This window comes from Ixodes scapularis, unplaced genomic scaffold, assembly GCF_016920785.2.
Source record: "Ixodes scapularis isolate PalLabHiFi unplaced genomic scaffold, ASM1692078v2 PGA_scaffold10__122_contigs__length_95168666, whole genome shotgun sequence".
Taxonomy (NCBI): Eukaryota; Metazoa; Arthropoda; class Arachnida; order Ixodida; family Ixodidae; genus Ixodes; species Ixodes scapularis.
In genome coordinates this window covers 9,551,469-9,563,693 of record NW_024609836.1, presented here as the reverse complement: position 1 = coordinate 9,563,693, position 12,225 = coordinate 9,551,469, and the positions used below count along the sequence as shown (strand labels likewise).

Sequence of the window (12,225 nt, the reverse complement as noted above, 5' to 3'; positions counted from 1 at the left end):
TTCATCCAGTCTTCTTACTGGGAGATGAACCTTTAGTTCCTTTCGGTCACATTTTAGATTTTCTTAAAAAAACTGGCTACCTGCACCAGTTATAGATCCTCTGCATAGTGCATTGCATAGTAATTCCTTCCTTCTACTATAGAGTCTTTTAATTATCTCTTTGGCACAGCATGGCCTATGTTGCTTTTTGCGCCATTAAACACCTAATAATCAATCAACCCTTTTTAAAATATGGCTTGCATTATGCAGTGGAACTGCAGAGGTCTTTTCTGTAATTTAGATGATGTGAAGCTCTTGCTACAGAGGCATGAACCCTCTGCATTTTGCCTGCAAGAAACTTACCTCAAACCTTCCAACAGCAACTTTCTTAGATCATATCAAGTCTACAGGAAGGACCGCGTAACTACCTCTGGCGCTTCCGGTGGAGTTGCTATTGTTGTAGACAATGGCACTCCTGCCTGTGTGGTCCCCCTAGACACGCCTCTGGGGGGCTGTTGCGGTGAGGTTGCTACAGCAACGCCTTATTACAATTTGCTCCATTTACATCCCCCCCTCATTTGACCTCGAGCTCGCCCAACTTGAAGCTTTAGTCGATCAGCTACCTGAACCTTTTATTTTAATGGGTGATTTTAATGCACACGACCCCCCTCCGGTGCAGTGTCCGAACTGACACTCGAGGTTCTGTTGTGGCGCGGTTTTTATCTCTCGGAGAGGTATGTGTACTAAATACAGGAGAGCCAACATATTTTTGTTCTGCTAATCACTCCTTTTCTTGCATTGACCTCACTATTTGTTCAGCTGCACTTTTTACAGATTTTATTTGGAATGTATTGGATAACCCTTATGGAAGCTATCATTTTCCGGTGTATCTTACTCCCTCGGAAGTCCTGCCCAGGCTGCCTTGTCGTTCCCCCCGTTGGAAGATCTGTTCAGCAGATTGGGACCTTTTTCAGTCAAATATTCCTTCCTCTCTGGATCTTTCACAAGCAGCCTCCGTGGACGAAAAAAATGCTCTAATAACAACAGCAATTGTTGAGGCAGCCCGTCTGTCCATCCCACAGACATCCGGCAAGCTGCCAAGACGTCCAACACCATGGTGGGATAACGAGTGCAAAGAATCCCGAAACCGCCAGAACTGTTCTTGGGCAAGATTTAGGAGGTATCCTACTTCCAGAAACCTCTTGGCATTTAAGCAATTACGTGCAAAAGCCCGCTATATTAGGAAACGGGCAAAAAAGAGATCCTTTTGCTCGTATGCATCTTCTATTAATAGTTTCACGCCAGCGAAGATTGTCTGGGACAGAGTAGGTAGAATGGATGGTGACTACCATCCTTTCTCAATCCCTTTGCTGCTAGACGAGAAGGGAGAAGCATTTTCATCATTATATGAACAAGCCAACGCATTGGGTATAGGCACTTTGCACAAGTCTCTAGTTCTGAAAATTACACCGCAGAGTTTCTGCAGTTTAAGTTGAAGCGTGAGAGACTTCCAATTCGTAGGTCAGAAGATTGCACTGAAGAATATAATTGTCCTTTTTCCCTCGTTGAGCTTCGTCGAGCCCTTGCTGCTGCAAAGCCTACATCCCCTGGGCTTGATGCAATTCACCCTAGCATGCTCTCTCATCTACCTGAAACATTTCTAGTCATTCTCCTTCAGTTTTTTCTTTTTTTTTTAATATCATCTGGGCAAAAGGACCCCGCAGGGGGCACCTGTGAAAGCAGGTGTTTGGAGAGTGGCGTCTCCACGGACCCTGAGCTCCGCAGGGGGCGCCTGCACCTTGTGTGCTAGGTGCTTGGTGAGTAGCGTCACCACGGACCCCAGCCGCGTGGGCCACCATACCCGCACGCAGGGGGCACCTACTTTAGTAGGTGCTTGGTGAGTGGCGTCACTACGAACCCCGAGCCATGTGGGTTCGCCCACCCACGTCTGGCTGTGCGTGGCTTAACCCGTGTCCGGGGAAAAGGGGACCCTGGTGGTTGAGCTGAGCCCGGGGTATGTTTGGACCCTTCGGGGCCCCCCGGGCAAGGCAATACACCGCTTCGACCCCTGCTTCTCGTAGACGGGTGTCCTGGCTTGGCCCGACCAGGATGATTCAGCCAGTCGCCTCTTCTACCCTCTTCTTTCTTTCACTTTTCCTCCCACCTCTTTCTCTTTTCTTGTACACTCTCTTCCTTCCTTTTTTCACCTTCTTAGGCGGCAAGGGCCAACCTTGAGTGGAAACAGGTTCTGTCCCTGCAACCACACTAGGGTATAGTGCCCGGGCAGCACTGGTAGCGTAATTGTGTCAGCCAAGCCCTTCTTGCTATGGCACATTACCTACCCCCTTGTTGGGCTCCGTGGTGGGCGGTGCACCCGGGCACTGAATCTCCTCCCATCTCTCATGGGTTCCAAAGCTAAACCTCCCTCTGATCGGGCCCTAAAAAGGGTCTGCACCGAAGTCCCTCTGAAAGACACGACCTCATCTCCCCCTACATTCCCCAAATTTTTGGTTATTCACTCTGAAGACGATACACCACTCTCCAAGATGTCCCCCTTTCTTGTTGCGAAAGTGCTACAGTCGAACCCGTTTATAACGAACCCGGTTAGAACGAATTATGGTCTATATCGAACACACGAAATTTTAAGATCAATATTCATGAGAAATATACTTTCTATAACGAACCACACATCGGTTATATCGAACTGCGAGCGCCCGCTACCGCCCCCGTGGAGACGCGCGGGCTTCCCTGCAATGCACAGAGTGACAGAGGACAAGAGAAAACCAAGAAAAACACGATGGCCCTTGAGAAGATGAGTCACAAAACCGACTGCGAACGCCCGCAACCGACCCCCGCGGAGGCGCGCTGGCTTCCCTGCCATGCACGGAGCGACAGAGGACAAGAGAAAACCAAGAAAAACACGACCCTTGAGAAGATGAGTCACAACACCGCAACCGGCCCCCGCGGAAGCGCGCTGGCCAATGATAGAGCAAGCGTGCAATGACGTTCTGATGACATCATCCTGCAGCCGTACCAGGCAGGACATGGCTCTTTTGTTCCTAGCGTTTTGCCGAGGAGGCTCGTTGTTCTTTGTGTCCTTCCTGTTCCCGCAAGAGATGGCGACCAAGGTGCGTTCATCGTTACCGTTCTCTACCAAGGTGGAAATAATCCGGCGCGTTGAACGCGGCGAGAAGAAGTCAGAAGTCGCCGCATCCTTCAAGATCGCCAGAAGCACGCTGAGTACGATTCTGAAAAACAAGCCAGCGATCCTGCAAAAGTCCCGAGATCGACCGAACGCCGACGGAAAGCGCATTCGGGCGCCTGCCTTTGACAGAGTGGAAAAGGCGCTGTACGCGTGGTTTTTGGATATTCGCGCTCGAAACCTTCCAGTTTCGGGCCCCATGTTACAGCAGAAAGCAAAAGACTTTGCCTTTTTGCTCGACGTTCAAGATTTTAGTGGCGGATCCGGATGGCTTCAACGGTTCAAGGAACGTTACGACATCGTCGGCAAAGTTGTCGCCGGCGAGAGTCGAGCAGTCGACAATGAAAGCGTCAAGAAGTGGATCGCCGAAAACTGGCCAGCAATTACGGAGCAGTACAGGCCCTGCGATATTTATAATACCGACGAAACCGCACTGTTTTGGCAGCTCCTACCCAGTCGAACCTTGGCACGACAAGGCGAGAAGTGCCATGGCGGCAAGCTGAACAAAGCTAGAATTACGGTGCTCCTCACCACGAATATGGACGGGAGCTCCAAGCTTACGCCACTGATCATCGGCAAGAGCAAGGCCCCTATGTGCCTACGGGGGTGTCGGTCTCTTCCAGTGAAATACACTTCAAATGGAAAGGCCTGGATGACAAGGGTGTTGTTCGAGGACTGGCTGCGCGACTGGGATGAGAAGTTGTCCGAGAGTGGCTGCAAGATTTGCCTCTTGCTTGACAATTGCTCCGCGCATCACTGTGGTGCCACGCTAAAAAACATTCAGCTTCGTTTCCTGCCCCCTAATGCGACATCGGTGCTGCAGCCGCTAGATCAAGGCATCATCCGTGCCTTCAAGCAAGGTTACAGGAAGCGTGTAGTGGAGCAGCTGCTCACCAAGCTGCGTGTGGGAAAAGAACTGAAGATTGATTTGTTGGGTGCTATTGAAATGCTTAGCCGTGCTTGGAGCGACATCGCGCCTAACACAATTAAGAATTGTTTTCGCCACGCGGGACTGTCCCTGGATAACGACAGAGCAAGTACTGAAGAGGCAATCGAGGTTACGGATGACGACTTAAACGAGATGTGGAGAGACCTCGGCTGTCTTCCCGACGCGGTCCCGGATGGCGTGGAGCTGGAAGATTTTCTCGGAGTGGATGATGATGTCGCAGTGACCAGCAGTCCTTCAGACAACGAAATTGTCGCCGAGGTCGTGGCGGCTTCAGCAAACGACGACGACGACGAGGAGGCAGAGGACCCAGAGGCACCTTGCCCGACGCTTCACGAGGCGCTTGCAGCGACGGAAGTGCTCCGTCGCTACTGTTCCCAGCTTCAGGGAAGTGGACTAAGTCTGGTAAACCAGCTATCTCGCGTCGAGGACGAAATTTTGAAGGACGCAGTAAAAGCGAAGACGCAGGCAAAAATTACCAGCTTCTGTCGGTAATATCAAAAGAACAGGTAATAAAGACTTCTCTCTGTCGTAAGTGCCACGACTTTTTTTTCCTTCTCAATTTTACGGAATTATCGTGTTCATTTATTGTCTGTTACCTAGAAATTTTCGGGCTTTCTTAGATGATATGTTTCAATATTGAAATTTATTGATAGAAATATGAATACATATGTTCCATCATGAAAGCTGCCTCGCGATAACACGGCTCTGAGCGCCGGCGTGAGGCTCGCTACGCTCGGCAGCCTTCGCCGCTATTCCGCGCGGTTTCCTTTCATCTCTCTCGCTTTTGCCGTCCTCACGAAATAGCGATATTTGCTATAACGAACTACTTGATATATCGAACTAAAATGCGTGTCCGATGGAGTTCGTTATAAACGGGTTCGACTGTAGAAAGTGTGGTCGGAAAGAACTTCAAAGCCAAAAAGATGCCCTCAGGTGACCTTCTCATAGAAATTGAATCCAGACAGCAGAGTACAGCACTCCTTGCTTTGGATTCTGTGTCTGATCATAAAGTGACTGTTTCACCCCACCGTACACTTAATACTATTCAGGGCGTTATCTCCGAAGATGACCTGATTGAGGCCTCTGACACTGAGATACTTGAAGGGCTTTCTGAACAAGGAGTTGTAGCTGCGAGGCGCATCTCCATGCGTCGGGACGGTCAAGCTAAACACATAGTGTTAACCTTTGAATCTACCACACTTCCCGAGGCTGTTAGGGCTGGCTACCTCCACTGCAGGGTTAGGCCCTATGTGCCTAATCCTCGAAGATGTTTTAAATGCCAGAGGTTTGGCCACGGCTCTCAGAGCTGCCGTGGTAAGGCCACTTGTGCCAAGTGTGGGAAAAATGACCATTCTGCTGACTCCTGCTCCAACGAAGCCCATTGTGTCAACTGTAGTGATCCCCACCCAGCGTATTCTCGCTCGTGCAAGACATGGAAAGAAGAGAAAGAAGTGCTTAACTTGAAGGTCAAAGAAAACCTCTCTTACCCGGAAGCGCGCCGTCGCTTTGCGTTCTTGCGCAAAGGTGGCTATGCGCAGGTGGTGCAGCGGGGACCTGCACCACTGAAGGTTGCAGTGGCAACCCAGACGTCCTTTCTGGACTATGGGAAGCCACGGCAGTCCCCCACGCCCCAGCTGAAGATTCAGCTTTCGGGGCATGCAATCTCAGCTGGACGGTCTTCGGACCCTCCCAGCCAGAGTGCGAACCCTCGCACTCCAACAGGGCAACAGCCTGTATCTTCTCGGGCTGTTTCCCAAACCCAGGATGGGTCGGTGGCTGCCGCAACCGTCCCTCCTCTGCGGTCTCCTTCCAGGGAGAAGGGTCGACACTCTCGCCCACACTCCCTTGAGAGAGCATCATCGAGGGAGCGGCATGGCTCTCGTGCCGCACCTACAGCGCCTAAGGGACAGGAACGGGTGGACTTGGGCGACGCTTCGCCCAGCACCTCCTCTGCCCCTTTGGCTGGGTCTGGTCGCGGGCGGCGCATGGCGCCCCGTTCCCCGAACCCGAAGCAACCTGCAGAAAAAGGCTTGCCTCAGGAAACTGAGGCCATGGATGAGTGTGAAGTCTCCACTCCTGCGTCTGACCAAGACGACATGGAGTGGCAGACTACTAAGAGTAAGCACAAGAGCAAAAAACCGGTGATCCCACCAACGTGATGTTGTACATTCTTTATTGCCCTGCGCGGCAGAGTTGACATTTTTACTTTTACTTGTACCTTACTACTTTTACTGATTTACTAATTTTTAACTTAGTTTTAGAATAATGGCTAAATTTACTTTTATGCAGTGGAATTGCCGCGGCCTTTTAAGGAATATTGACGATGTTAACTTTTTTATGGACAACCTCCATCCTATAGCTCTCTCTTTACAAGAGACGCACCTTAATGATCATCATGTGTCTATTTTACGTCGTCACCAAGTTTTTAGAAAAGATCGTTCCACATCAAACTCATCTGGTGGAGTAGCAGTAATCGTCCAAAGTGGAGTTGCTTGTTCTCAGATTCCTCTTTCTACACCTTTAGAGGCTGTAGCTGTGCGTCTCCTCTTGGACCGCTTCATCACCATTGTTTCCATCTATATTCCACCAAATGTTCCACTGCATATTCATGATCTTCATGATTTAATTACTCAGCTCCCTCACCCCTTTTTACTTTTAGGAGATTTTAATGCCCACCATCCCTTGTGGGGTGGCACACGCCAGGACTCGCGTGGTGGGGTCATTGAACGGTTTTTACTGTCATCTAGTCTCTGTCTTTTGAACAGCAAAGAGCCTACCTTTTTTAGCGCAGCTCACAACTCATTTACATCCATTGATCTTTCCATTTCATCTCCATCCTTGGTGTCTTGTTTCACATGGAGCGTTTTGAATAATCCTTTTGGAAGCGACCACTTTCCGGTTGCTCTGGAAAGCGTGAAATCGATTCCCAGTTTTATGAAACGGACTCCACGTTGGAAGCTAGAAAAAGCAGACTGGGCTCTTTTTAGCCAAAAATCCAAGCTTGTTCCCTCTGTGTTCTCTTCATTAACTCATGACGATGCCACATCCTACATCACAGAGCATATAATTGGTGCTGCTCTTTGCTCCATCCCTCAAACTTCTTCGAAGATCCCCAAGAAATGTAAGCCATGGTGGAATGAGGAATGTTCCACCACAAAGAATAACCAAGATAAGGCTCGGGGTGTCTTTCGTAGATACCCGACATCTGTGAACTTAATGGAATTCAAGAGATGCAGAACTTGTGCCCGCTGGACTCGGAAGCAGGCTAAAGGAAAATCTTGGCGAGGTTACTTGTCCTCCATCAGCAGCTATGTTCCAGCAAAGGAAGTGTGGGACCGACTTCACAAGGTCGAGGGGAAATACCGCTGTTTTACAATCCCCCTTTTTCCGTCTTCTGGAGCCTCATTGCTAGACCAGGCTAACATGTTGGGCACTCACTTCGCTGCTGTTTCAAGCTCCGCACATTACTCCCCAGCATTCCTGAAGCGTAAGGCAAACATGGAAAAGACGAGGCTCTGCTTTACAGGGGGAGCGTCTGCACCTTACAATCAGCCATTTACAATGGTTGAGCTCGAAGTGGCTCTCAACTCCCGCAAGAATTCTGCCCCCGGTCCCGATAGAATTCACTATGACATGATCCGGCACTTATCTAGAGAGTCACTTAGTGCCCTTCTCACATACTTCAATGGCCTGTGGTGTGATGCCTACTTCCCTGTTGAATGGAAGCGGGCTGAAGTTATACCGCTGTTGAAACCTGGCAAGGACCCCTCCCTTCCTGCAAGTTACAGACCAATAGCATTGTCAAGTTGTCTGGCGAAAACCTTTGAAAGATTAATTAACAGACGTCTTATTTATTTTCTTGAGCAACATAAAATCTTGGATATTAATCAGTGTGGCTGTCGTCCTGAGCGCTCTACAACAGACCACTTGGTGCGGCTGGAGACCTTTGTGCGCGAGGCATTTGTCAACAGGCAGCATTGTGTATCTGTTTTCTTTGATTTAGACAAGGCCTATGACACCACTTGGAAGTATGGCATCTTGCACGACCTTTTTATGTACGGAATACGCGGTAGAATGCTTCAGTGTATAAAGAGCTTTTTGTGTAAACGCACTTTTCGAGTTCGGTTGGGAACAACTTTATCAGACTGGTTTGTTCAAGAGAATGGTGTTCCTCAGGGTGGAGTCCTTAGTGCCACACTCTTTGCAATAAAAATTAACTCTCTTAGCAAAGTCATTCCTCCTTCAGTATCTTACTCGCTATATGTCGATGACATTCAGATATCTGTAGCGTCATGTAATATGTCTAGCTGTGAGCGGCAGCTACAACTGGCCATAAATAAAATGACTACATGGGCTGATGAGAATGGTTTTAGGTTCTCTCCGGATAAAACTGTTTGTGTTCCTTTTTCTTTAAGGCGTGGCCTCTGTTTAGATCCTACACTTCTGTTAAATAAAAACAACATTGCTGTCAAAACGGAGCACAAGTTTCTAGGGGTTACTTTCGACCGTAAACTTACCTTTGTTTCGCATCTCAAACAGCTCAAGCAAAAAACTCTGCAGGCATCGAACATACTCAAAGTTCTTTCGCACAAGTCGTGGGGCTCGGATAGAAAATGTCTCCTTCGTTTATATTCTTCTCTTATTCGATCCCGCCTTGATTATGGCTCAATTGTCTATGCCTCTGCGAGACCGTCTGCTTTAAAAATGCTCGATCCAGTACATCACCTTGGGTTGCGTTTGGCATCTGGTGCTTTTCGCACCTCCCCTGTGCTTAGCTTGTATGTTGACTGTCATGAAATGTCACTTGAAAAAAGGCGACAGCTACTTAGCCTCAACTATGTTTACAAAATTTTGTCGGACCCCAGCTCCCCCACTTATAGTTGTATTCAAAACTCTAGGTTTTCTCGCCTCTTTAACCATAAGCCAACTGTTGTGCGGCCCTTGAGCTTTCGTGTCGAGAGTCTTCGCTCCTCCCTCAATCTGACTCTTGATTTTAACCTCTTGAATAGTTCATACCATACTGCCCCATGGAATATGTCAAACCCATTTTTTGTGACTGGTGCTTCACAAAATTCAGGAAGCAAAGAGTCTCACCTTTAATTTTACAACAGGAATTCTTTGCATTGGAGGAAAAATACAAAGATTATAATCATTATTACACTGATGGTGCAAAGTCGTCAATGTATGTTGGTGCGGCTGTATACTCTTCTCGTTTTTCCAAAGTCGCTCGTCTAAATACTTTTGCCAGTATTTTTACTGCCGAGCTGTATGGGGTCATGATGGCGCTTGACCATATTGTGCAGAGTAAAATAAAGAAAGCCATCATCTTTGTAGATTCTCAGAGTGTTGTTCGGGCTGTATGTTCTGTTTTATTAACAAAGAATCGGCTGACCCGGACTGTGCGTGTTAAGGTACAGCAGGGCCTACAGGATGGTCACGACATTAGGTTTTGCTGGATTCCTAGCCATGTGGGCATTGCAGGCAACGAGGCTGCAGATAAACTGGCCGTCTCTTCGCAAAATCTTCCCGTGTCACATGTCCGCATCCCCCACCAAGACTTAAAAATGCCTATAAGACTTGCAGTCTTGCAATCATGGCAGTCTGAGTGGGATATAGAGGTTAACAATAAGCTTCACACCATCAAGCCAGACCTTGGTACCTGGGAAACATCTTACAATAAAAAATAGATTCCACGGGGTCCTCATATGCCGCCTGAGAATCGGCCACACCTACCTCACCCATAGCTACCTGCTTACTAGTGAAGAACCTCCAGCCTGTGAGCGCTGCGGTGAACCTCTGACTGTTCTTAATATTTTATTTCTTTGTCCTGGTCTTCGGCAGCAGCATAAATTCTTTTTTCCTGATTTTTTCAAGTATCACATTCCATTCCACCCTGCCTTGCTGCTTGGTGAGCGGCCACTAATCTCATTCAAACGTCTTTTCGATTTCCTTGAAAATACCGGATTTTTAAACAAACTTTAGAACTATTCTGCTCCCCATAGTTTAATTCTACTCACCCTTTTTTACTGACTCACCTTGTTTGGCGCAGTATGGCCATTGATGCTCTTGCGCCATTAAAACCGCAAACAACAACAATGGGCAAAAGGAAAGTTTCCTAGCACCTGGAAACAGGCTATTGTCATCCCCATCTTAAAACAAGGAAAGGACAGAAGTAAAGCCACGAGCTACAGGCCAATGGCCCTTACTAGCTGTTTGGGGAAAACTTTTGAGCGGCTGGTCAACAACAGGCTAGTCTACATACTAGAAAACAAGAAACTACTGAGCAATTTCCAGTGTGGTTTCTGCACTTCCAGGTCTACTGCTAACCACCTGGTACGTCTTGAGACGATAGTCCGCGAGGCTTTCATAAATAAGCAATTTTGTCTGTCTGTATTTTTCGACCTTGAAAAAGCTTACGACACCGCCTGGCGGTACGGCATACTCCAGGACCTTATCTCGATGAGCATAAAAGGGAGAATGTTCAACTGCATTGCTGACTTTCTGCAGGATCGTAGCTTTCAGGTACGCCTGGGAGCTACAATCTCCGACCCTTTCCCCTAGGAGAATGGCGTGCCGCAGGGCTGTGTCTTAAGCGTCACTTTGTTTATTATAAAGATAAATTCTCTATCTCAAGTAATTCCCCCCACGATCTCTCATTCTCTTTATGTCGACGATGTCCAGGTTTGTTTTTCTTCATGCAACTTAGCTATCTGTGAGCGTCAAGTTCAACTTACCGTAAACAGGATGAGTTGGTGGGCTGACCAGAATTGCTTTCGGTTTTCTGCCGAGAAGACTGTGGCTGTTTGTTTCTCCCGGAAACGAGGAATGTCTCCCGAGCCATCATTGTATATTAAAGGTACACCTATTCCTGTTAAATCGGAGCATAAGTTTTTAGGCCTAGTATTTGATAGTAAATTAACTTTTGGCCCACATATAAAGGAACTAAGACTAAAATGTCAGGGAAAGTCAAATCTTCTTAAGGTTCTTGCACACCGTTCTTGGGGTTCCGACCGTGTCTGCCTTTTGCGAATCTACAGGGCCTGTGTTCGCTCAGTTTTGGATTATGGAAGTATCGTTTACGGTTCTGCCAAACCCTCTACAATTAAAATGTTAGATCCAATCCATCACCAGGGGATCCGACTGGCAACCGGAGCCTTTCGAACGTCCCCCGTGCCCAGCTTGTATGCCGAGTCAAATGAGTGGTCGCTTGATAAACGTAGGTTTTATCTAAGCACGCAGTACTTTTTAAGAGTCCGTACTCTTCCACAGCACCCAAATTTTTCTTTGATTGAAAGCATAAAATATGAGCAGGCCTTTCAAAACAAGCCCTCCGTAACGCGTCCCTTTGCACTTCGTGTGAAGGATGCTGCAGTGACTCACAGTTTTGACATATCCTGTTCTGTCATGGAAACTGAACAAAGACTTGCTCCTTGGGATGACCTAGCTATAACATGCGACCTCTCTTTGACAAAATACAACAAGAAAGTGGCCGCCGCTATAGTCGGATGCAACCTAAGAACAATCTTTTAGCTCCACCCCCAAGCGCATTGCGCCCATCTGAAGTGCGTCCGCCGTCGAGAAAGTAGTTCGCTAGCAACGTTGCTTTTTCTTCCTCCAGGAAACGTGTCTTAAAGTACTACAATATTTATTTAATTCATTCAGGACATTTAAATAAGTTAGAATACGTTTTTGTCAACGAAATAGCTGTTTAGTAAAGAAAGAAAGTCATGTCCAATGTACCGTCTTCCCAATTCATTTTCTGTCCAAGATACTGTCTAACATACCGTCTAACATACCTCTCAGCAGTGCTAAGCCTCGCGCCCGCTTCGAAATTTTCGTTGGCGATAGCGTCGCTGGATTCTCACGTTGTCGCGCAAAAACTGCTGCAAATGCAAGCCGATACCATTAAGATTTCGTGGCGTAACCTCGGGCACGTAAAACACGGTGCAAAAAAGCAGAATAATTGTCACGAGAAACTAGCGTCGCGTTGCTAAGGCCAGCAGCCATGTTGGGCTTTTCTTTTTTTTCAAAAGGATCGCGATTGGTCCACGGATTCGTGACGTCATGAAAACGATTGGCTGGCGTTTGTCGGCGT

At 47.8% G+C, this 12,225-nt stretch overlaps 1 protein-coding gene across 1 annotated transcript; it reads left to right on the top strand.

Annotated features, from left to right (window-relative positions):
• Positions 1–3,008: 3,008 nt before the first annotated feature.
• Positions 3,009–4,622, top strand: LOC120838787 (tigger transposable element-derived protein 6-like). Its single transcript, XM_040208852.3, has 2 exons — positions 3,009–3,890; positions 4,005–4,622. Exons 1-2 carry the CDS (start codon positions 3,024–3,026, stop codon positions 4,620–4,622), a joined length of 1,485 nt encoding a protein of 494 aa, XP_040064786.3. The 5' UTR covers positions 3,009–3,023.
• Positions 4,623–12,225: the final 7,603 nt, after the last annotated feature.